Source organism: Aythya ferina (assembly GCF_964211825.1).
Source record: "Aythya ferina genome assembly, chromosome: 2".
NCBI classification, from domain to species: domain Eukaryota; kingdom Metazoa; phylum Chordata; class Aves; order Anseriformes; family Anatidae; genus Aythya; species Aythya ferina.
In genome coordinates this window covers 122,611,931-122,637,975 of record NC_140297.1, presented here as the reverse complement: position 1 = coordinate 122,637,975, position 26,045 = coordinate 122,611,931, and the positions used below count along the sequence as shown (strand labels likewise).

Genomic DNA, 26,045 nt, shown 5'->3' with positions numbered 1-26,045 from the left:
ACAAACAAACAAAAAAAACACTAAATTCCAATCAAGTTACAATCTCCAGTGCTCAAATAGTGTGTACAAATACATGAGTATATCATGAATGAGAGAGATTATGCTCTTTACGTCACTGTCTAACCCTCACAACTCATGTTTGCATTAACCAAGTAAAAAGGTGAGACAGAACGTTTATGCAAAATTCCCCCAAAACTGGTTATGCAGACATCCTAAAAGAGCACATCAGACATGGGCAACACAGGATTCTTCAAATGATCATTGCCCAGGTGTGACATAATTGACAATCTTATCCACACTCTTTGCAGATAATTGAAGAAGAAATAAATGATCCCTTCCTAATACAAAAGTTATTTGAGCAAGTCACTCAAGTGTAAAGGCAAGTAAGGGCTACCAAAAAAAAAAAAAAATACACAGGAAGATCACCTGCTAGAAAAATATCAGACAGAACACATTCATGAAAGATGGGAAGCCATACATATTGAAACCAATCAGAGATACACAGTACTAACTAACTGGTTTTAAACTAACCAGTTTGTGGACGAGATTTATGCCTTTGTATACAGTTCTACTAGGTATAATTCTTGCCATGTATTGGTAGGCAAAAAGAGAAATTCAGATGTGTAATATGCAGGTACAATGCTCCACAAACTCCACATCTTTCCAAAACACATGCTGTTGTGCTGAATAGCATATTTAGTTCCAGCCATGCCTTTTCAAAGTCGGGTGTCAGAAATCCAAAGGGGGATGAAGTTGGTTAAGGAAAGAATTGGAGAAATGGAAGATTTCCACGTACGAACTGAATGCATCAGGACTGACACAGTTTAGAAAGAGAATATGAGGCGTGTGCTTAGCACTTTCTGCAAGAGGTAAGAGTGTTCAACAGAATTAAAAATTCCATGTTAAGGACAACAGGGAAAAACATTGTCTGTTATACCCGAAGTACACTATACAGTACTGCTTTGGATCTGGTAACTTCTAAACTAGACTAAGGCGATTTTTGAGAAAAGCAGCATAATTTTAAGATAAGAATACTGTTTCAAGAGCGTACTCATTATCTAATGTCCTTTATTTGAACGAAACATCTTTGTTACAACCTAATTCACTGAAAGGTTTCCTAGTGAAGCCTTTCCTCATGTTTATTTTATGCGTTGGTCCTGATCGCAGCAATTTTACTTTGATTAGTAATCTAACAACTGGGGTTTTGATGATGTTAGTAAGAGTGTAAAAGACCTTTAATAAAAGCACAGTTGGATGCTTCAGATGTTAAATATTAACATCCTGAAATCCATTTTTTGGGGATAGAGAGGAGTGTTGGGAGGAAGAGCAGGAAACAAGAGACACCCCTCAAACCTGCAAATACAATCCATAAAAAACATTAAAGAAAGAGCTCAAAATAGAGCTTGCCTCCAGCAGAGCTTGCAATCAAAGACATGTAGGCAGCAGACCAACCACTTCCCACAAACTGCAGCAAAATACACACTCCCCATGAGTAATCACACCTTTGTTTGCAGGGGAGAGGAAGAAGAGAAGCATAATTGGTGAAAAACAGCTTCAAATGTAAAGACATTTATGAAAAGATCACATTCTCCTCTCCCTACCTGGTAGACCATCAGGACAACTAATTATTAAGTTTATACTACTTGAAGTTTATCTGAAAAAATAAGCCTGTGGTTTAAAACACAAAATAGAGCACTAGACTTCAAAAAAACACAAGCCCTAGAGTTTGTGCTGTAAAAGATGTAGAACCAAATTCAATCAAAGCCAGTCATGACACTGCATGAATTTAGGTTTACAAAGCCATTAATGATGTTGTGGCAGTAGTAATAAAATAAAAATAAAACAAAATAAAACATGAACCCATAACAAAAAATATATGAATAAACACAACTTGTCCTCATCGAATTTGAAAAATTAACACTTTGAGGAGAATAAATATTTTGGTTAACTAAGACCACCATGAGCTTTGTATCTATATATCTAATCAAAGCTTTTTTTTTTTTTTTTGTCCATCGGTAAGATCAGTCAGAGAACTAACTACACAAAAGAGTCTATAAAATACAATTATTAAACTCTACTTAATAATTTGGAACTACAAAGGCCAATCAAATTCTCAAGTAGATTAGACTTAGTCTGTAGCAAAATAAGAACATAATTAGTGATCAGGGCAGAATTAAAAAAGAACCACATTTAATCAAACAATATTTTCTTCACCATCTTAGCACAGCAACATGGACAACATGGAGCACACTAAAACACCTCTGTATGTAATGTTCTTGATCTCAAGTAAACTTATATGGGCTGCTAAGTACAACTGTCAAAACATCAAAAGTTATGGGCAAGAACTTTTTTGTTTTAAACTACAAAAGGCTAAGACTACAAAAATCCTAGGATGCAGAAGGGTTCTCTCACTCCTCAAACTCCCGTGAAACATTACTCTAAGTGAAGAGCACAGAAATTTTTGTCCAGGTGTATGCATGTGGAAAAAACAAATTTCTCATTTGAAAAGATGCAAGAAAAGACCAGAAGACTAAACAAGCAATCTCTTTTCTATATGCCTATCCAAAAGCATTATAAATAGTATCTAAAGACATTCTTAGGGAACCAACTCTATCCAGTAAAACAATTTTTTACTTAGAATTATCTAAGCATTTTTGAGAACTTAATGGGGGTTTAGCAGAAATATGCTTAGCTTGTTTAAAAATGTGGAGGGAAGAGGTTGTGTTTGTTTTACCTTTTTCTTGACTGAACGGCTACTCATGATTTTCTCCACAACAGGACCTTCAGCATCAGCAGATTCCTACATCACAAATACCATACAAGAATTATGGCTGTGCATATAGTGGTTTTGATTCTTACATACTTCCTTCATTAGAAAACTTCAAATATTTTTTTTCTAACAGGAGTTTAATACACAGAAGTGCTTTTTCTCTCAGCAAGAGAACTGAGAAGATTCAAATATATTTAATGCCATAATAAAAGATCGAAGGATACTTGTTTAAACACATCTTTAAGAGCTAATGGATCTCCAGCTTTCTCACAAAGGCTGGCATGCACACAGAGAGATCAGTTCACCTCTCCTAAAATTATATATGCTGTCAGCACCAAACAGTCTAAATATTAGAAGACATTCAGGAACGCTGGTTGGCTGTGTAAATGTCCACATGATAACTATCAACATTGCATGTGATTCCCACTGTCACAACAGCAGGCGAACCTAGCAAATTCTCCTTCTGATAAGGCACAATTAACAACGAGGATCACATACAGTATTTCAGAGGGCTTAACAAATTGCCAAATGAAATACCAAAGAACACGTCTATATTCGCCAATAGGTTATCAGTTAGTTAAGTGAAGGAGTTCTTTGAAAAAGCACTACAAAACAATGAGATTGTTACAACAGTCATTCCTACATTATTACCCCTCATCTTACTCAAACTATTTTATCCATCATTTACATTGCACAGAGAATAAAGTGTACCCTGCTGGGTACTACAAGGCAGTAATTTCATAAAGGGGTTCTTATGGTGCCTAGCAGCAGGGGACAAGCTTGAGTGGTTTATTAAAGTCACAGAAGCCAGACCACTGAATTCAGGGAAGTAAATTCAGACTCCTAGCAGTCCAGTTTAGGTTCCCTTTAGGTCGAAACTATTAATTTCAAAGAACTGTGTCAAATTGCATATCACCAGCTTGTAAACAAAGTCATGAATGAATATATTCTTAAGAAGGTAAAAAGCTAATGCCTTCTGGCACACTGTGCCAACCAAGGATGAGTATCATTCAGAAAAAGAACCCATATTTGAACTCTGAATTTTGCAGTTACATCCACCTTTCCAGCCCATTCAAATCTGACCTGTTGCTCTGACTGAGAAGTGTTTGAAGGAGAGTCTCTTCCAGCAGCATCAGCATCATCTGCCTCCTCATCTGAAATCTTGAACTCCAGGTCTTCTGTGTAGCGCTTCCTTTTCACCTGTCTGCTGGAGCGTCGCTTCTACATGGAAAGCATTGATGTTTTTCATGACAAATGAAACTGATAAATTGCACAGTAACTGAGAAAGGTTCTTCATACTTCTCAAATACACTTGTGTGTAGTGAACACTATTTTTTTTTCAGCATCATGGTAGGAATCAAGACAGTACCATTCTAAGTCCGTGCCTGTCGGCTGCTCTTAACTTTTGTAAAAATAGAACATAAACCACAATACTTCACGCTTGCTCTGAGACCTAAATTGATAAGGTTTGTTTGATTTTAGCATTCCAAGAAAAACAGTAGAAAAGTAAAAGGCATATCTCAGAAAACAAATCAAAAGCAAGAAGTTACACCATGTCTACTACAAACTTTGACAGTTGGCCAGCGCAGGAACCAAATCCCACCTTTCCACAGCATGGCTCACAGTGTTGGTGAGCAGTGACAACACACTTTTGCAGTCTCCCCATCTCCCCAGTTGTACCCAGATTATCTTGGAGGGGAAATACAATGAAATATGATTTCCTCACTCCACTGACACACCACTGTTGAGAAAACCATCCTGGAGCAGAGCATAGGAAAAGACCCCAAACACGAATAGAGTAGAATGAAAAAATTGAACCACCCCAAGTGAAAACGTAGTTCTTGTCTCCCCCATACCCTCATCTCCAGGGTGAGAGAAAGATTCAGAGAAGCTGCAGAAAATCTGCAAAATATACGAGCACTCATTTGGCAGAATTTGCGACATATCACTCAGTGTCAGTCATCACTTTCTGCAACAATAAAATTCAAATTCCCAGATAGTCTGCATCAGGTTATACATTTTCAGAAGCTGATAGCATATGCTGTTGAGGGAAGCTGTTAAGTCATCATTAAATATCTCAATGGGCTCACATACATATTTAAAAAAAGATACTGAATTTCAACTGCTAAAAATCCATTTTTATGAACTGATATATTAATTATTTTTTACATCTTTCTCAGCTTAACACGCATCTTCTCTGGTACATGCAAACACTTATAGAGCTTGTTCAACAGATCTGTCTGTCTAAATCCAAATAAATGAAGTTTAAAATTTACTTAGCTCTTTAAGCACAAATATTTGATGCACTTTAGAAAATAGGAAATTGTCTTAAACTGAAAATGCAATTTTTGAGCAAAGACATCTTTTAAACAACGCTGATGTGGTTTCTACCTTTAACACGGTAACTTATGGGGTTTTCCACATAACTGTAATATGATAGCAATATTTTTATACTTGAAAATAGATGTTACTTGGCAAATTTACACCCTCATTTCCATAATCACTGCTGGGAAAACATCCATCTTCTTTTGGCTCAATAGGTAAGTCTTACCACTATTCTTCGTGCCAAATATCTCTTCTTCCATTTCCCTGATAGAAAGGAGACCTCAGACATAATGGCAACCCTCTCTGATGTTTATTGACTTGGTTAGCTTCCTGTTTCCTCTGGTGTACACATGAGGCTTTGCAATGCTTATGCATCTCTGTCAGAAACTGTGCATACATGTACTTGCATCAGATTATCTTTTACTCCTTAATTGATCTATATGTGGAAAGGCTTGTTAGCAATGCTAAAAATCTGTATGGCAACTCAACAAAAGTAAATATTCCTCTCTGAAGATACTAATGCATCATTTTCTGCATTACTAAGCAAGATCTTTATAGGTGACTCAGTATTTAAGAACACAATGGAGTTTCAGACAACCACGTAACTACCTCAGTTGGGAAATTCATAACATGTTTATTAATCCTACCTGTCGTAGTGTATATGGTTGCAAACCTTCCCTAAATTTACATGAAGAAGTGGGGGGATATATAACATGCAGAGTGTGAGGAAAAACATATTAAGAAAAAAATACATAATGCAAAGACCCTAAGAGTTGTGTTTTAAATGTAAAATTTATCACCCAGGTGAACTGCAAAAAGAGAAAGTTTTGTCGCACTAAATTGAAAACAAAAGACATGCATATATTTTAACTTGTAGATAGTATATAATGAGTATATAGTGACTTGCAAAATAACCCCCCCCAAAATCAGCCCCCAGGATTCTTCTACAACTTTTGTTAGTGCTGTTAATCAGACTAAGAGACTTGTGACACAGGATGGAAAACTTGTTCTTCAAACGTTTTAAAGCTATGGTCTATCTCAACTGTTCTCATTTAGAATAAATGGCTTTCATGAACCAGAAATACTGTTTGCTCTGTTGCTGTATTTTTTTTTTCTATCTGGAATACTCCAGACCACTAACATTTTATTATCCTCTAGATCTATTCTGGAAAATGCTAAGAAGGAAGGCATAAACTGTGTCTTGTTAGGACATCACTATTTGGCAACCTTTTCACCAAGCTACTTTGACCACCAAACATTGGTCTCAACAGCTATCTAACTAGAAGCAAGCTGATATGCAATTGCTGAATGCAATGGACTCCAGTAGTAGTACCATGAGTTTAGGAATTTCATGCTTTTCCCATCATAATTTGCCTGTGTCCTTTCATGAGGGAATTCTTATTTTTAATGCCCACTCTAAGCACTGCCAGAAGAAGCAAGCCAGGAGCTGAGTACTTTTAACATGACTAGCAGCAGAACACATGAAAGTTCTTATATATGCTCTATTCCTATTTCCAGATTGTCTTCATGTGAAAGAAAGTTTAGAGAGAAATTGACAGGTGGGCAGTGTTGGAGAAAAAATAGCATTAGCTGATGACTGCCAGTCCTGGAAAAGGGCCCTTAACATATTAAAGTGGTGTAGTAACAAGTCCCCAACATGCAGACTTCCTTCATCCTGCTTTGTCACATTTTATTTTTGATTTCAGGTTTCTAACGCCAATGCAAAAAAGAAACAAGAGGCTTATTATAAGCAAGACCCCATAATGCTGTATGAAGTAGGCAGACCAGAAGATTCAACACCATAATCTCTGTCCTCATAACAAAGACCATGAGAACTACCATTCTCACATCTAAATTGACAAAGACTACAGCGAACTTGAAAGGTAGCATTACCTGAACCCCTGGGTCATCTTCATCTTCTGGATGAGGTGACGGTGGTGGAGTTTTTTCCAAATCTGAGTTTTCAGAACCTTCCTTTCCCTTGTTAACCTTTTTCTTCGCAGCACTAGTTTCAGAATCTGTTTTCTTGTTACTAGAAGAGAGGTATTTTTAATCAATATTTGTAGTAAAATGTAAGCAGAAAGCACTTAACAGAACAGTTAATCGGCAAGATGTTTATTCTCAGTGACTTCATTATTTTCAACTGCCTTGCTTTTTATTAAAGTATTTAAGCATAACTGTAAAAACCAATGATGCATGGGCCATTGCTATGTGTTTCCCATTCCTTAACAGTGGAATGGGGAAATATCCTCCCTTTGGTATCTTAGATAGTGACAGTGAACGTGTCTTCAACAAGAAACTGAAAACGAGACCGGTTAAGAAGAGCTGCTCTGCTCAAAACCTGCACTATCTGCACAACCTGACACACGTGAAGAGAAAGAGGGTTACAAGTGCACTTTTCTTGCTATTCCATGTGGATGAGGCAAGTAAAACCAGAGGAATCGTTACCAACACAAGGGACCAATGGTGAAAATTCTTCATTTTAGTTCAGGGTCCCTGTTACTTCCAAGCAGTGGGACAGGAAAGGTGCTTTTGTGTCAGCTCTGAGTGCAGATGTGGAGACTCAACATGTGTGACAGCAGTGCATGGCGCTGGAGCAGTGCCTCCAGGAAGGATTCAAGGCACTTTACCAGACCAGGTTTGTGGTCGTCAGCTGCAGCTACCTGGACTGGCTACCTCACCTTGACACTTCTCACAGGTTTTCTACCTTTGTATTTCTGGTGAGAGGGGGAAAAACCCTGGTATCTCAGCATCTGCATGATATTTGCAAGCTATTTGCACTGCTGGCACAGAAAGGTTTTGGGGGTTGGTTCCATCCACCCCTTATGAAAACATTTACCTCAGGAGGTGGAACTGTATCTCTCTAACTGCACCAAGACCTTGAGTGTAGCTCAGGGTGCCTGTATCAAAGCCCAGCTTTAAAACACATCGCCACCAAGTCAAACACAGAGATGACTTTCAGCAGCACAGAGATAAAATTTTGAAATGGCAAAGAGGAAGAACTGATGGTAAAAGCTAGAAATCTTCAACACATTTAGTCTCTGAGACTGGTGTGGGCTTTTGCTAGCATGTTTACCCCTCTGCGGTCTGCCCCTCAGGCCTGGCACTGCTCTGAGGCACCATTTCTTACAGAGTCACCGAATTGTTGAGAAGAAATCTGCTCACATAGAGTCGCTCACTGGTATTTGGCGAATGGGAATTACTGATCGCCAGACATTATTTCAGTTGCTTCTACACGGCTTCTGCTCCCTTCGTGTTTTAATTTCACACCCAGGACACCGTCTGGGGTTTGTTTTTCCTGTATAATTCCCAGGCTTGTAGCTTCCCAAACAAATAGCAGCTTTGCGCTTATTCACGTTGATTAGCGCATTCGTCAACCGGAGGCATGTTTTGGAGCTGCAATTTTAATTTTCTGACTACAGTTATAAATACATATAGTGCTTTGGTTGTGAGACACAGCATGGCCTCTTCTGCAGCCTGTATTTAAACTAATATCGAGTTAAAAAAGAGGAAAGTTCAAACGTGGAAACGGGAGTTTTGAAAAGACATTTTTACTATGGTGAGATTACAGGGAGCCTTTTAGAAAGGAAACACCTCAAAGTGGGACAATTTTTGACCAAAAAAAAAAAAGGAAGGGAAAAGTTTGACACCGCCAAGGGGAAGCGAGCCACCAGCGGGAGGAGAGGTGCAGAGCGCGGCCAGCCGCCCCTGCCTCCCGCGGCCGCCCCGGCGCGCAGGCCGCACATGGCCAGGAGTCTCCCCTACTATGCGGCTCCATTTCCAGCGTTTATTTCCGCTCTAACTGCCACAAATTACACAATGCTACAGCTGAAGCGGGGCCCCCGGCCTTTCATCTGCGCGCCGAGAGCGCTCGCATCGCCCTGGCAACCCGCGGCCACGTGACCAGCACCTGCTCCGCTGGCTGGCGGCCACCGACTGCAGCCATCTGCTTCTCTCAATCAGCGCCCCAACGCTCCCGACACCTGCGCGGCCGCGGGTTTTTTTTATTTTTATTTTTTTATATATTTTTTTTTTGTCTTTTTTTTTTTTTTTTTGGTTTCTCTCTTTTTTTTTTTTGCGGTCCCTTTTTATCAAATCACGGCAAAGCCGCTTCCAAAAATAAAAACAAACAAACAACAACAACAAAAAACACCAAACCCCGAACACCAAACCCCACAGCAAACTTTACATATTTCTCGGATTTGTTTAAATCAAAGGTGGGCCTGTCAGGGGGCTGGCCGGCTGCCAGGTGAAGCGAGTTGACAGGCTGGCGCTTTTCGCCGGCGACCTCCATAAATCAGAGCAAAGCGCGCAATTAAGTTTAGTAGTAGTTACCGTGCCCTGGGTGCACTAGCGCATATGAATAACAGGCTTAAAGTCTGGAAGAATAGCGTGGCCTGGGTTGGATAAAATATCCGCCTGCTGAAAGGCAGGAAAGCCCTAATGCCGGCCGGCCGGCCTTGGGAGCGCTGGGCCACGCACATCCCGGCACGGCCCAGACAAAGGCCCCGCCGGAGGCTTGAGCGCTCCCGTCAGATCCACCCTGACAAAGATTTCTTTCTAATGCCTGTCAGACCTTCCCCCGCTCCTGGTGACAGAGACTCCGAGCTAAACGTCTTCCTAGGAGTATTTCGTGACCTATATATACCCACGGGTTGTGCTTCGGCAGACTGAGTCACGCTCGGTGAGAGAGCTGCACGCTAAGTCAGTCGGACACCATTTCAAATCACCCCCCTGACAGGCTGGTTAAAAGCAGACGCGCAAAAAACAAGCCACCAACTTGGGGAGAACAAAGGCCACGAGCAGATTTCACTGAGAATTTTAAGTTTTGCCATTTTTAAATATGTAGCCCCAGTTCCTTTCATGAAAAGTAAGGAAGTAAAGAATAAATAAAGCAAAGAAAAAGAGCACTGTCTCTTGGAGCGAGGTGAGGCTTTGTGACCTGGCAGCTTTACCTGGCCTGTGGGACCATCGGCTGCCTTGAAACGCCAGCAAGCCTTGCTGCTGCCTGCTTTGCCACAAATCCCATGTAATTTGTTCCTAACAATGAGCTGTACCCGTTTTTGACTCAGCCTGTCTCACCTCCCAGCGGTGACTCATGCCCTTGAGGAACAGTGTCTGGCTGGACCAGAATGACTTTTCCTCACTGTAAGTACAGGCAGGTAAAAATCTCTTTTTAGAGGCTCTGGCATTATATTTAGGGTCTGCGTGTCAATCCTTAACTTGGGATGCACATCTCATAGTACCTTACTCAGGAGGTATTTGCATGCATACAAAACACTAAAATACTTTCTAACAGTTAGGGGATGAGCAAGAAGACAACCTGCAGAAGGTCAGATGAGAGAACAACAAATAAAAACAGGGTCTGAAGAGGAAAACAGTGAGTAGGATAACAGAGAAGGAAGCACAAATTACAATTTGAGAACAAGTATGCAAACTTTAACAAACCATGTTTTGTGTCACATAGCCAGCAGCCACCTACAGGGAGAGGTCAAACTCCAGGATCTCAGAGGGCCTAACCGTCTGACCTAAAAATACCCCCAAAAGCATGGGATGCTTAGCAGAATTAATAGGGTAAGTAATTAGCCCTCATATTTACAGTGTGCAACCATTTCACCTGAACTGGGTGACTGACAGGTCTGTTTATTAGTGTAATTTATGATGGCTCTCAGGATTTGGGTGATGCTTCTTTTCTGTCATATAAACATTCAAAATAAGTCAGACACTATTGATCCCTATTCTTCCACCTGGGAACACTATCCTATAATAAATTTCTGAGAGGATATGGGATTAGAAATATGTTGCACATCCACTGCAGAGCAACAAATCCACAAACCTCCCCAAAACCCCCAAATACATCCCAAATACCACCCTCTCAACAGGCTAGGACCAACAGTCTTTCTGCATTGCCTTATCTACAGTAAACATTTATTTTTTTAAAGCTTCTATTCTAATCAAAACCCCTTTAAAAAAAAAACACATACATACACATAAATCTGTTTTAACATGTCACAGAAGTAGGAAAAACAATAGGATGACAAGGTTTATTCCAGCCTGACAACTCAGCCAAATCACTAAAACATAAGCTTTGGTAACAGTGAAGCCTGCAAGGACTGTCTGTGGGGCAGGCAAAGGTAAATATTTGGCAGCTGGGCTAGTTCAAAAGGGAGATGAGGACAGGTGTGAAAAGCCACAGCCTCAGTGGACGTGCGCATGGAAATCTTGCACTGTTTCCTGTCCTCTCCCACAGGCAGCCCCTTCCTGCCTTTCTCAGGATGATGTGAGCTTCGGAGTGGAAACTACCAGTACCACCTAGGGACCTCTCTTCCTGTCCCCTGGCTCCCTAAGGTACTGCATCCTGCTGCTCGCACCACTCCCCCTGTGCAGCAGCCTTTTCCCACTTCCGCAGCCAGAAGCCATCCCCTTTCCTACACAACAAATAGCTAATTTGCGCGCCAAAAGGGTCAGTCTCCACCTCCCTCTAACAGAGATAATTACACCAGAGCTAGCACTCCCCATGAGAGCAGCAACCCACACACCCTACCCTCCACCCCAGGCTGCTGCTGCACGTGTGGGAAGGACACGAGCTTCTCCTGGAGAGGAGAAAGCAAGATAAGAGCAGCTCTGCAAAGCACAGCGCACTGCTCTGAGGAGATGGGGAAAGAGACGAGCTCCAGCAAGGAGCTGCCATTTGGCCCTTTCAAGTAGTTCCTGCTTCTCCCACCTTAATCAGTGGCTACTCTCTAGGGTTTCACAGGAAGCAGCGGGAGAGCTATCAGCTGTGCAGCAGCGTGATCTTCTCAAACAGGTGGTCCGCATCTCCTCCAGGGACAGGCACAGGAGGAACAGACATCTGAGCCATGACTTTGCAATTTAGTAGGACTCCTTGCCTTTCCCTGTCCATCTACTTTCAGAAAAAAAAACCTCTGCTTGCTTTGCACGTGCCTGAAGCCAGCTCAATAATGTGTAAAGCCTGTGTAATACTCTGCATCCAAACAAGTTAATGAAAGCCCTTCGTTTGTGACCTTAGGTATACCTGTGTTTTAATTTTTGAACCTGACTAGTTTGGTTTACAAAATATTTGTTTTGCAAATGGCTTTTTACCAGCAACCACTGTATTTAGTCTTCAGTGTTAGCAGGATTAGACCAATATTGATTGCAAGTGTAGTAATACCACAGTAACAGGATCTTTCTTTCAAAATCACCAAGTAGACAGAGCAACATACTAGCTCCCAATTTTAGTGTTTTCTTTCTTTTTAACACATCATGGGACACACAATTCAAACTAGCATGAAACTAATCAGCTTCTTCCATTCTCCAGTCTGACCTCTCCGTCACATTAAGATGCTTTTCAGTGAGACAGGCTGCTCACTTTGTCAAAACTTACACCAAACACAGAAGAAACATGAAGGACAAAGTTTCTCTCTATTTTTTGATACTGTCCATTTAATAAGAGGATTATACTGTCGGTCAAAACTTAAACTGAAATGACAGGGTTAAGTTTTGAGCTATATTTCATTACAAAATGGTTAAGATACAGCATACGTCAAAATTGGTTATCTGGGACTTGATTTGTTCTAGCCAAAATAAATAAATAAACAATAAGGTTCTTTGATAAATCCATTTCCCATGTCTGACTTTACCTGAATTTTCCATGAGTGCAAGACTGCTCTTCTATTAAAATTGATTTCCTCATTCAGGAAAGAAAACCATTTGTTTTGCACAGCATTTAGACATCTAAATCATACTACTCTTTCCAATGCTTACAAGCAAAAATACTTAGCAACATTAGAAGTAATCACTTGCTAGCCATCTTATTAACTTTCATCATAATATTTTACTTTTACATAATCATACCGTAATCTACGTGAAGCTGCATGAATCTTACTCATCTCAGCAACTGTAATATCTCCTTTGTGGAGTTAGCACTACTGAAACACTGCAGCCCAGTCAATTCATCTTTTAGGCCGTTGATTCATTTAAAAACTTTATCAATGATATGTCACTGGACCAACTCCCCCGTTCGTGATACTGCCAAAGCAAGCACATTTCTTTCACTGATTTAAAATTCTTCAGTGGCACAGCATCCCAACACAGCATCAGAGCTCTTCAAAGAAGTTTGATACCGAAGCTGACAAGACCACAAAATGATAACAACGTCGTTTTCAAAAGAGCAGTTGGTAGCAGCGAGACAAGTCCATTAAGGGAAAAAGTAGACTTTCTCGACACCTCTACGCAAGCATAAGGAACAACACCTGCTCTTTAATGCTGATCCAAACACTTTTCTCTCACAGGTAAAACAACAGGGCTAAGTAGCTACCAGAATACCAGAATGTAGTCATCTAGCTACCTATCTACAAGAGTTATTGCGTGGGAAAGAAGATAAAGCCTTTCTACAAATACAACTGAGAGAGCAGTGATTTGTTCCTTCAAAGGAAATGCTGTTCCTTTAATCTGCACGACATATCCCAAGACATATTAGAGAAGACATGCAAAGAGGTGTTAGGATTGAGTGGAGAGGACAGACAAGTTCTGAGGTCTGACATGCAGCACAGCCACAGGAACCCACACCACACTCCTTCTAACCATTGCTTATTAAACAAAGCTTCATTGCAGTCAGGACCTTGTAAAACTGCACTACTTGAGAAGTCCTACAGTAAAAGCCTTTTTTATTACTCGGTGCAAAAATTGCTGGGAGGAGATGCTCTATACTACACAATAATACGGCCTGTTCGGCCTTCAAACCAGTGAATGTATGGAAATGGAACAAAAAGGTTACTTTAGCTGATACAGTATTTCAGCTTCACTAACGTGTGCTGAGAGATACAGCTTAAAGAGTTTTTCTAAGCTGCGATTTATTCTGTATATAAAACCCAACCTTAGGACGGGCTGGAACATAGCCTGTGTAACTGCAGCAAGAGGACAGGCTAATCAACCGTAATTTATTGAATGGTTCACACAGGCGGTCAGAAAAACATTTGATTTTTACAAACCAGTGTTTATATATTCTTTAGGAAACACTGTCTCTGTTAACCTAAAATAAATAAATAAATACAAATCCCTATCTTGCCAAAGGAACAAGTAGCTTCATACTATCTGTGCCTCATTTAGCCGTATCAAAACTACCCAATAGTCAGTCTTGCAGAATATATGCAAAGCTGATTCATTAACTGCAGTTTTTAAACCCTGATACAAATGGATTTTGCAAACTGATTTGGATTAACCAAGTCTGGCTGTGCTTCCATCTGGAAGTTATATTTTATAACACTAGCCACATCTTGAAAAACAGATTCAGATGTTTGGAACAAATTCAGAACAGTTGTAAGAAATTCTAGGTACAAATGAAAAAAAAATTGAGCTTTAATGTCTTTTTCCTCTCAGCTTTCTTTCAAGTGAGCATTTATAATCGTGGTGTTTAGGGAGTTGAGGGGTAAGGAAAGAATCTGCATTATTATCTATGACGTATTTACTCATGTGTAACAGCGGTTTGCTCTTTCTCATACTACTCCGTAGCATTTTAAGCCTATCCTCATAAAGGGACACAATGCCAAGTGAAAACAGCTAAGAAACAGGGTTGAAGCATCTGGTCCTCCCACAAAGGCTCTGTGCTAGAAAAATTGTCTTTACACGAAACATTAAAATGGGTATAATCCCTAGAGCAAAGGACACACTAACGTATATTGATATCCATATAAAAATGCCTTTTTAACTGCAAAGCTTATAACTCATGGGTTGTGTCAGTATAAAATAGTGCCATACAACTTGTAACAACACTAAGTACCTAACTTACTTCTTTATTTAGACAAAAACATCATCAAACCTTTTTTTTAATTATTTTTTTTTTCTCTAAGCTCTTCACGTCTGGATTTTGGTCAAACCTAAATTACTGTTGAAGCAATTTAATTTCTTAATACACAAACCACACACAAGGACAGATCAGCATTGGAAGAAAAGGAGTTAGTTTTGAAATCTAACAGATCCAGAAATGTTTATGCCTTGAAAAGAAAAATTAACCTCGCTGGGTATGGCAAATACTTCTGCCTTTCCAGCTTATTTAGAATGACTGCGTAGCCATAAACAGGAAAGCCATACAAGAGAAACATACTTGAGAAGTTCCTCAAAAACATGGTATTGCAGATGATTGAGGTCAAATGACAAAAGATTTCCTCTCCACCCACTCCATTTAGCGCAGATATTCTAGAAATCCCACAAGCATGTTCTTTTTCTCTAAACATATAGAAGTTTCCAGACTTACCTATTCTTTTTGCTGGTCTTGGGTTTTGGCGTGGTATTTTTTGCTTTCTTTTCCTTTGGCTCTTTAGGGGTCTTAGGGACTTTGGGGGTCTTGGGTTCCTTCTTTTCCTTGGGTTCTTTCGGATCCTTCGGTTCTTTTTTTGCCTTGGGCTTTTTCTTTTTCTTCTTCTCTTCTTGGGAGCAATCCACTGAGTTCCTGGTTAGATTCTGGCTATCAAGTCCCCCAGGAAAGTCTTCCTTACCAAAACTTTTACTGGGACCTTCGGCAGCAATGTGATTGTTTTTCTTTTTCTTTTTCTTTTGCTGTGGCTGCGGCTCAATCGATGGCAGATAATCATCACTTTTCACTAGCTGGGTATTCGGTCCACTAACCTGAGTCATATCCGGCACTGGTTTCTCTAAAAAGGGTTCCGACGGAGAATGCTGAGAGAGAAACAGAAATAAAATTTTACATTTGCAGCTTGGATTTCTACAGCTTTGCTCTTTTGGAGCAGGAGGTTATAGAGGGAGAAAATACTATGGAGAAGATTAAACATCTGAAATACTACACAGTAAACCAGTGTTAAGAAGAAGCTTTCTGCAGTTAAAACAGTGGCAAAATCACCAGAAATTCTTGATGTGGCAAGGGTAAAATTATTCTATAATAAGGCTTTCATACAAAGTGGAAGGATAGGAAATATTTAGGCTCTTCAACACTTAGATACAAAAGGAAAGCAATTGTTATTTCAGACATTTCTATATTCAGAGTAGTTGCTGGTAGAATAACTTGTTGCAAGTCATTCTGTTATACAGGGAACTTGTCCTTTGGGAGAAAAAAATAACTTTCTTTCTTGCCATGCAACAAGGAAATGAATATATTCACAGACTGTATTTATACAAAATCAATCAGGGCAATTTACGTTGGTTCAGGATGTGACAGTAGGTATTTTGATCAGCACGTGAAGGATTAAGCCACTTTAGAGTGTAATATGTTGTTACATTTTATGTCAAAGAATCCCAGCTCCCTGCACGTAACCGAAACAGATTTGTAGCTGCTACAGACTGGACAGAGTAGCATTTTAAGCATTTGTGAAGCTGCAAAAGTATCTCTTTTTCAAAGTCCAAGTGGTGCATCAGCCTCATATCACACTTGTACTTCATAAAAGGAAACCTCTGCCAAGCGCCTGGACTAAGCATACCGAACACATTTGCGATTATTCTCTCTTTAACGGTTCTGTTCTGCCCAAAGATCCATGAGTCTGCAATGAAAAGATGTCTAAGCCCTACCATGACTTTGCAGCGTATCAAAGCCCTGACCTGCTTCTCCTCACTGCCTGCCTGCAGCTACAAACTCAGGACTACAGCGCTTTTCAAGAAGAGAAGTAATAGCATGACACCGTACTGATGCTTTTCTTACAACTAAATATAGGGTCAGAACATTTTCCCATCCTCTTTATCTCCATTTTTCTCCTACTTTTCATTTCCCTAGAAGTTAAGTCGGCGTGATTCTAGGTGGCAGAGCTCCCCATTAGCTGTGGTCACGAAGGCTAGCCATTTGAGGTGTTTGATCCACTGAACTGGGGAAAAGAAAGGTTTATAGCAAATCAGAATTTTACTTTCAGAAACAGGAGTACCTGCTTGTAATATTATTTGCATTTCATTTCATCTCATTTCCTCTTTTTTTTTTTTTTCCTCCAAACAGCATTTAGAAGTGGCAAGCGTGTAATGAATGACTACAGACCCAGCCTCTGAGCACATGTGAAACTGATGCACATACACAGACATACAGTTTGACCACCTCAATCTAAAAAACAGCACACCTAGACTTAGGAAATAAAATTCTTAATACCACTGGGTGAGAAAGTGAATACACGTGTATTTTTAAAGACATATTAATATAGCTTTCTGAATGTAAGCAAATGAACTAGTGCAGTCCTATCTTCAGCATTTCTCCAAGCAGCAAAAAAAAAATTCCAACCACTCACTATGCCCCCAAAACACCCACATGCTCAGAAGCTACCCAAGCAGAAGGACCAAGGCCATCAAGAAGTGAAGACAGCCCTTTTTCTGTCTGGGAGAGTTTCGAATAGTATGAGCAAGACACCACAGTTCTTTATGGAGGAGACTCCAGGACAGAGGGAAAACCCGAGGCTGACCAAAGGTCTGGGTCTGCTTGGCTTCATCAGAAAACTTCCAGGGTGACTTCTGCATGTTCCTTCCCATCCTCCACCTGTTTAAGATACTTCTTAGTGCAACAGGGCCTTAGTCACAGTGAAAATCACTTCAAACCTGATGCATCTAATTCATTACCACCACATCCATCAGCCCCACCCCAAGGCAATGTCACGGTAGGCATCCTGAATCAGCACCTCTTCTAGAAACCTTATGGTCACAACGATACTTGGATAACTTCATGCTGGAAAGTTCACAGAGACTGCATATCTGTACTGAAAAAGCTGGCCTCAGGAAATCAGAGATGCCAGTGGGTCCTGCAGTCCAACTATGCATTACAAAAAACAGAGATGATATAAAATTTTCTATTTGTCTTTGAATTTTGTTGACTGAGTTGGATACCTCCTCAGATTTGTTCTGCAACATAGAACAAAACCTTCTTCTCAGCCCCTCACATCATTATATATTTGTACTGCCTAATGTTGGTTTTTAGGTTAGAAAACACAGGAATACCACACAGATCACCTATAACACTTTTTATTCTTAGGTTTTCAGACCTGTACTTTTAACCTACATTTTCCCAATGAAGACACTACAATTCTCTGTTTTGTGTCATTTCATATCTCAAGCATTCTGAATTTTTCAGAGGTTTCAAGTCTCAATTTCATCAATGTCTTCACTGAGCTGTCCTCTTTCTAAATACTGCTCACTTGCTGTATCTAACATCCAAGAAATCCAAGTTTTCCTTTCTATCACTTATAAAATGTGTATTTAGCAAGTACTTTATGTTTGGTAACACACTATTTGTTTGCTGTCTATGACTCATGTATGAGGCACAACTTTTTAGAATAAATCAGAGTTGGCTGTTTCATCATTTTGTAATTTGTCCTTTAAAGCATGTAAAACAGCCAAGCCAAAAAGCATTACAAACTGCAAGAAATACAGTAACGCTGCCTAAATATAGTTCTATAAAACTTGCAAGGTTGCACCTACACTAGTGATATGACCATGTCACTGAAGTCAATACAAAGTTTTATATAAGCTTGAGTAGTCCAATTACCTTTTTAATCTAACTTTAAAAAGTATTCATTGTCTCCTTTCTAGTCTTGTTATTTATGTATTTATTTTAAGAAGTCTAAACAACTTTCAGAACATTCCCCAGCAAATTTGATCATAAGACAGATAGCTTTCTGAGTCTCTCCAGCAGCAATGTCAGCCCTTTATGATTTGACATTTGCAGCTTTAGTGCAAGGTCTGGCCATCAGGTTACACACCGAAAACAGTAGCAGATGCTTCCACACCGCAGTACTCAGTAATCTGCAAAACTGTGCTCAGTGCAATTCTGTAAAATGTTACCTCATGAAAATTCAGATTCTTACTACCTCAAGAAGGTTATCCACAAGAGTCATTCTCAACCTACTCTTAAAGCCACGTTATCTATGTATTACATGCAAACCTTACATATGAAATAAAAATGAAACACTTACTCCCTTTTAGTTGCAGTGCCAAGGTGTGTGTATAACCAAGCATACAAATTAAAATGCCGTGATTTTGTTTCACATCATTCACAACCCCAAACACAAAGCTACAGAAAGCCCACTTTTCCTTAATTAGGCTTTGGTCAAGTTTCCTTTCATTTAAAAATACACTGTTTTTGCCACATGCAACTCCCTTTGCAGTTTGCGTGTTTTATAATTCACTTATAGGTGACCTTGTAAACCACAGCATTCTTTCAAAGAATGGGGTGTGATTAACATCATTTTTCTAGGAAGTCTGTGCCTGCGCTTTTTGCGATATTCTAAACCAGTGCATCCCTTACCGACAACCCCACATTGCTCCCTAGTGTGAAGCTGTGTAGGAGCAGCACAAGTCTGGTGAGCAGAGGAGACTTGAAGCAGCACGAGGGATGCATTTTCTTACCCAAACCCCGTTGTCCACTCTTTCTTAGGAGGGTAGAAGAGGAAGAAGAATAGGCTTTCACTAGTAAATATTAGTTTAAGCCTACCACAGGGAATTATTTCAAACAGTTCTACTTCTGTAGATCGACAAAGGATTAACTCTAGTTACAGGGTCATAATTTCTAATGAAAGGACCCCATTTTCCATTTACAAATTAGTAAAAGATTGGTAAAAATTTATAATACACAAGACTGAAAAAACTATCTGTGTATTTCACAGAAATCACTTCCCCTGCTGTTTTTAGCCATAACAAAGCCATAATTTAGCATGTTGGTACAGAATTTAATCTTCCACAGGAGAGAACCCATTGAAGATTAAACACAAATAGGTATTAATCCTATTTGCTATTGCAGCAGAATTATTTTTGCCATTATTCGAAATAAGGTGCAAAAGGTGCTCAAAAACACTGGTGTGTTTACTAGACCCACATCTCTTTAAATCTTTTAGAGAAAAGCTGTTTTTGTAAACATTTAACAAAGAACAGATGGCCTGTTTTAATCATGCGAAAAAACCTGGAGCTCACATTAATACTCCTACCACAGACTACTGGGTCTAGTCACCTCCCTAACCGGCAGCTCGGTACAGCCTTCAGTAATACCATTTAATTTTACAATGGACGTTTGCTCATCAATTCCCCGCGCCTGACAGTTGATCAATGCTATTAACATGCAATATCACAATGCAGGACACTCCTAAAGATCGCGGCTTATTAGAGCAAAACAGCAATTCTTCACCAACTCCAAGCATTTGAAATAATTTGCAGCTCAACAGGTTGCCCAGCAGAGTAACACGCTTCTGCTTTATCGTTCAAAGCCAACAATATCGGAGCAAGTTTTACATGAAAACGGTAGTTTTTAGAGGGCAGAACCTCCCTTTTCTGGATTGCAAACTTATTTGTAAACTTCCAAACAGCCCAGATTTGATAAATTAAGAATTCAACTGCCTGCATTTCATGGCTGCTTCCATGTTCGGATCTGAGCTCACTCCCCGCAGCCCAGAGAAGCGAGAGATGTCTCCGAGCAGGCCTGTTACGTAAAGCAGCAGGATGGACAGGATGCAGGATTAACCCAGGGAGGGCTGGTGGCAGGGAGGGAGGCTAAGGAGAATCTTTCTGTTGCTTGAACAAGGATTGAACCACAATCAACCGCGCTTAAGTGCTGAAAGCAGATGAGTGGCAGCTCCCCAGCGGAGCAGCAAGTTGAGCCAATATTGAGCTGGGAGGGCTCTGAAGCAAGAGCAGCGAAGTGTGCGACGTGACTCAGCTAACCTGGTGAAATTTAAACGTCAGCCCGAAACAGAAAAAAAAAAGTTCCTGTTTCTTTTTTATCAGGACTATTTTAATTGCCAGACAGGGTATTTCCAGTCTCCCTGGTCTCTTCCAACTTTTTGAGAGAGATCTACTGTAACCACACTTTATTCATGTTTTCCTGGACTTTGGTTTATTAACCGAGTTGTGCAAGAGCAGTGTAAGCACCCAATCAATTCCCACCTGCTCCATGCAGCAGCAAATTTCCTGTCAGGTAAACTATTGCTGAATATTCCCTTTCGTAGCAATTACATTCCTGTTAAGTTCTCACCTTCTCTTTGGAAAAACACATCAGCAACCTGTGACCAAAGAAAGCTATTTAAAACAGAAGAGGGACTACAGTAGCCCTACGCAATTCTACACTGACTGCGTATCCTTCCTGACAGCACTGTCCACAGGGTGTTTAAAGGCCATTGCATGTATAAATTGCCCCTTAATTCCTTCTTTCAGAAGTTAATGAAAGGATTCATCATCTCTCTGGATTATTTAGAGCAAACTACTCATCCCTGACTGTCCTCTAAACAAATCACCTGGAAAGTTTCCCCATCACTTCTCCATACACCGCTTTGTCCCTACAGTTCTCAACTTGTCCCTTCGACGCCTCCAGCACCAGGCCTGCCCTGCTGCTCCCTCCATCTGAAGCATGCTTTGGCTTCTCTAGCCCAGCATTGTCCTCCTGTGAATTTCACATATCAGTAAAAACTCCAGAGTAAACAGAAATCGACACGGCCTCAGAAACCGCGTAGTAATTCCTATAGTAGCTAAAATCCACAAATATCCTCAAGAACATGCTCATACCTGTAATTGTTTCCAAGATCTGTTGCACTGGCAGGTTTCTTTACTCCTTTACCATGAGTGATGGTCCCTTCCCTTCTGTGTGAAATGTCTGTCTTGAAGTGAAGATGTGTAAGTCTTTTTTTTTTTTTTTTTTTTTTTTTTTTTTTTTTTTTTAATTTTACTGTATGAAAATACTCAGTAGACTTTAAAGTATTTCGGGCAGCATGATGCTGAAACATTGGTACAGCAATAGTTCAGAAACCCTTCTAAAAAAAATGGTAGTTCCAAGGTGACAACTTGCATGTATAGACCTACCAACACCGTCAGTGATCTTTTCTGTAATACGGGAAAGATATCGCACCAGATGAGAATGGAATGAGTCTATTTTGCAAATAGACCAGGCAGGAATCTTGTAGCTTACTAAATCTCTCATACTTCTACAAAATATGAAAGTATGAAGAAAGTATGGTAAAGAGAAGTTGATTAACTCTTCCTTATCAAGAAGTAACTCGACAGTTAAATATCAGCTTGTGTCAAAAAAGTTCACGTTTCAGTGAAGTGCTATTGCAATATAATTTTATTTCTTAAGCAGTTTTCCTACTCTGTTATTATGGACTGAGACCTTTTTTTAAAATACAACTACTGAAAAGTTAAAACTTGCTGATGCTGTAAAGTTTTTGGAAGAACTCTGAATCAAGACAACTGCAATTCTCCACCCTAAGAGTGGAATAGAAATGTTTAAAACCAATCTTCATGCCCTCAGCCACCACTGCAAGAGCACAATCATTGCTGCTTTGGTGGAGCTGAAAATATCAACCCATTACCATGTGTGGAAGAATAAAAACATGCTATACAAAATGCAGAGTTCTGTAATTGAGTCTCAGCACAACCATGGTATTAGAATTATTTTCTGGTCATGCCCTTCCGTGGAGCAACACAGATTACAAAAGATGAATGACACTAATGCGGCCATCCAAAAAAGCAAACATCACATTGTATTTTACAGTAATCGCATGTAGCAATGTTGTTTTGTGCTCTTGTAAACTGGGAGAGATTACTCACGCAGGGAGCACTGATGAGCTCGTCCACAGCTCCAGAATAACCAACTTCGCCTACAAGAGCCCTTCCTGGTGCTCACCATGGGTCAGAACCAGCATCAACGTCGAACAGACAGCACCAGACAACCGCCAGGCCCTCCACATCAGAAACTACAACAGCTACCATACTGATTGCATACAACCGCTAATGTGATGGCCTGCAAGATGAACATTTCAATACTTTAATGTTACACATTACTTTGTAATATATCCTAGCTTAGACAGAAGTGTAGGATTGCTCCCAGTGCAAGCAGGGCAGGCACTAAGTATTACACAGCAGTAACCAGCACAAGTCTGACTCTCTGCTCTCCGGCATCCTTGCATAGACTTAGGATTTTGGCAATTTTTTCCCCAGCTTTGGCTGCGGTGGCACACACTGGGTGGGACAACGAGGCATTGAAGTCTGGCAGTGAAACCCAGGTTGCTGACATTGACAACTTGTGCTCTTCCCTGCACAGCCACACCAAAGGAGGTTTCACTTTTGTGCAGGCTCCACTATCAAGCAGTAAAACATACCAGAAACGTGCCAACAGGGGTTCAACTACACAAGTTTTGCAGAGGTTGTACTGTGTCAGCTACACCACAGGTGGGTAAATAAGAGGTAGACCAGCAAAAGTCCTAGTGGCCCATAAACATCTTTTTCTTAACACCTCAATGCTGCCAAGTAGGACCTGTATTTAAAAATTTAGTTATTTTCCTTACAAAATTGTGCGTATTCACTGCCCAAGCACAACTACCAAGATACTTAATGCTTACTACAGGACTCCTTGTAGTAGGTCTTCCACAAGGTTTATCACAGGTCTTTTCCAACCCCTCTAAAATGAGGTGGTGGCTGTACAACTGCAGGCAAGAGAGAAGTCATGCTGTACACTAAGACCATGCTGGGATGAAATGGTATCCAGAACACCTCGTATTATGCTTCAGCTCCTCCAGAACAGGGGGGAATAGGAGAGGAAACACTCTCAAATATTCAACCAAAACAATAATAGTGAAACTGCTATTACTGAACACACCAGCCTTATACAGACTAACTTAATGTTTCAGTCTATGTACCAGCAGAGTTGTTGTTCTTGGGCTTGCCTCCATGTTCCCAAAAGCCATTCAGCTTCACTGTGAAAATGAAGCAGTTCCTCTGTAAAACGAGCACATCCTCCTCCCTCCCTCAGGCACATTTCCCAGCCACACTTTGAAATCCAGGTTCCCGCAGGAAGATGAGATGCGTACTGCCCTGCACACACCATCGCCTCCAGCCGATTTCCTTCGAGGCAGGTACTGCATGTCAAATACACAGCAATTTGTCCCCTCTTCCAAGTAACCAGTTCCTCCATCACGCTGCACTCCACAGGTTACGTGCCTCTGGTATCAGCTATGAATCCTCCCTAACACACCCTGTCCAGATAAAGAAAACCCAACAACACGCTCCTGACTTGTGTATTAAGTGCTTACAGACTGGAGACAGTAATCAAAACAATAAATGTACCCTATATATATTATATATATTCATATTCACATATATATATATATATTGAAAATATATATATATATTTTAAAGTCTCCTGCTTAGAGGGACCTTACCTGGCTCACAGCCCCTTTGGTCAGCATGTTCCCAAAGCGTTACTGAAACCCGAATGAGTGTGACACAGAGCAAACGGCTTCGGATTTATGACTTGGGGGGAAACCGAAGAGCAGCCTGCCTGGTGCAAGCGCTGCTGCTTCTGGCCGCAATGGACAAACAAAGAAGATCTGCCTGGGATTTTTGTTGTGACAAGCACAGTAACAATAAAAGCATTACATGCCACACCAGCACAAGAGGTTCTGGCCTGCTGCTTTTTTTTCCCTACCCCTTCTAACCCCCCAGAAAAGGGAAACTTACAGGAAAACCTATTTAACAGGCTATATATGTAAATTATGAATTATGCATGTAAGGTAATAATATGTACCATATTTATTTCCATAAGATAGAAACATGTATATATAAATGTATCAATAGAATCAGAGAATTATTAAGGTTGGAAAAGACTTCCAAGATTGTCTGGTCCAACCATCCCCCTACCACCAATGTCACCACTGAACCATGTCCCTAAGCACCACATCCAAGCTTTCCTTGAACACCCCCCGGGGATGGTGACTCCACCACCTGCCTGGGTGACCCTTTCCAATGCCTGACTGCTCTTTCTGAGAAGAAATGTCTCCTCGTTTCCAATCTGAGAGGCACATACAAGGTGTATAGATAATATGTATATGAAGTGCATATATAAATTTAAAAGCTGTGTCTTTGATTTGTAAAATCTCTGATAAACTGAAGTTTTTTGTTTTTTGTTTTTTTCTCCCCAGCATGCGAGAAGTCCTCATACTCAGCCAACCTTTTTACTCTAGCCAACCTCAGGGGATGCCCAGGTCTTGGGAGGCAGGTGGGGGGTTCCCCTGTCCACCACACCTTCTCTCCTGGAAATGAATGAGGGCAGCAACTGAGTGCTTGTTGATACAACTGTTGCTGACACGTTCGTAAAGTAATAAAATACAGCAACCACGAGCAAAATGGTTTCAAATATATTTTTAGAAAATTACACGTCGTGTTTGTCCCAATATATTAGTAAGACTTTAGTTCAGATAAAAGATGTCTGTCACTTTCCTAGTCCCTCACTTACGTAGGAAAGCTGAAGCCCAACATTTTTGTTTTAGAGTTAATTTAAGCCCCACCATCAGATTCTAGACATGTGAAACATGCATTTTTAAGAAGCCTGCACATATCAAAAATGTAACAATCATCACTTTGATAAAATCCATAGAGAACTTTTAACGAGAAGTTCATAAGAGGTTGCAGGTAGAAGTGATGAAAAAAAGAACAAGTTTTCCCCAAAGGCATAAATATTTGTCATGTTATAGAAGCCCAAGAAAAAGAAAACGTCCTTAGGTGCTTAAGAGCCTACCAGACACAACAAAGGACTCAAACATGAGTTTTATTGCTGTACATAAAAAGGAAGTCCCACTTAAGTGCCACCATACTTCCACAATGCCATCCATAACTGTTTTCGTTAAATAATAAAGCATCTTCCTTTATGGAATTCTTCCACTATTTGCAGCAAGATTTTTCAGTTTTGCCAGGATGTCTTGCAGATAGGGCTTACTAACTTAAGGAAAGTGATCTTAAAGCATTAAAAGAAACCACACACGCTACAATTTGGTTTCAGTTTGGGGCTGAAAAACTTCTGGTTCATCAATATTTCATTTGGATGATTTGCAACAGACCCCACTAGACAGATAATAAAATACCCCTTTCCTTCCCCTTGCCATCTCCCCCTTCCCCAAGGGGGAGGTGCACTTTATCCACAACCAAAAGACAAAATCTTCTTGATTCATTGTTTGAGCTAATGCGATTTTTATTTTTCTTTTTATACTACAACTTG

At 40.3% G+C, this 26,045-nt stretch overlaps 1 protein-coding gene across 5 annotated transcripts in view; it reads right to left on the bottom strand.

Annotated features, from left to right (window-relative positions):
* CHD7 (chromodomain helicase DNA binding protein 7) overlaps positions 1–26,045 on the bottom strand; it is a 128,886-nt gene that overhangs the window by 42,499 nt on the left and 60,342 nt on the right. For all 5 annotated transcript variants that reach the window (XM_084511366.1, XM_084511362.1, XM_084511364.1 and 2 more), the window contains 4 exons: positions 15,351–15,772; positions 6,989–7,127; positions 3,854–3,991; positions 2,735–2,800 (listed from right to left, as the gene is read on the bottom strand). In XM_084511366.1, the coding sequence (XP_084367492.1) occupies positions 2,735–2,800; positions 3,854–3,991; positions 6,989–7,127; positions 15,351–15,772 (765 nt within the window). The remainder of the gene's footprint in view (positions 1–2,734; positions 2,801–3,853; positions 3,992–6,988; positions 7,128–15,350; positions 15,773–26,045) is intronic.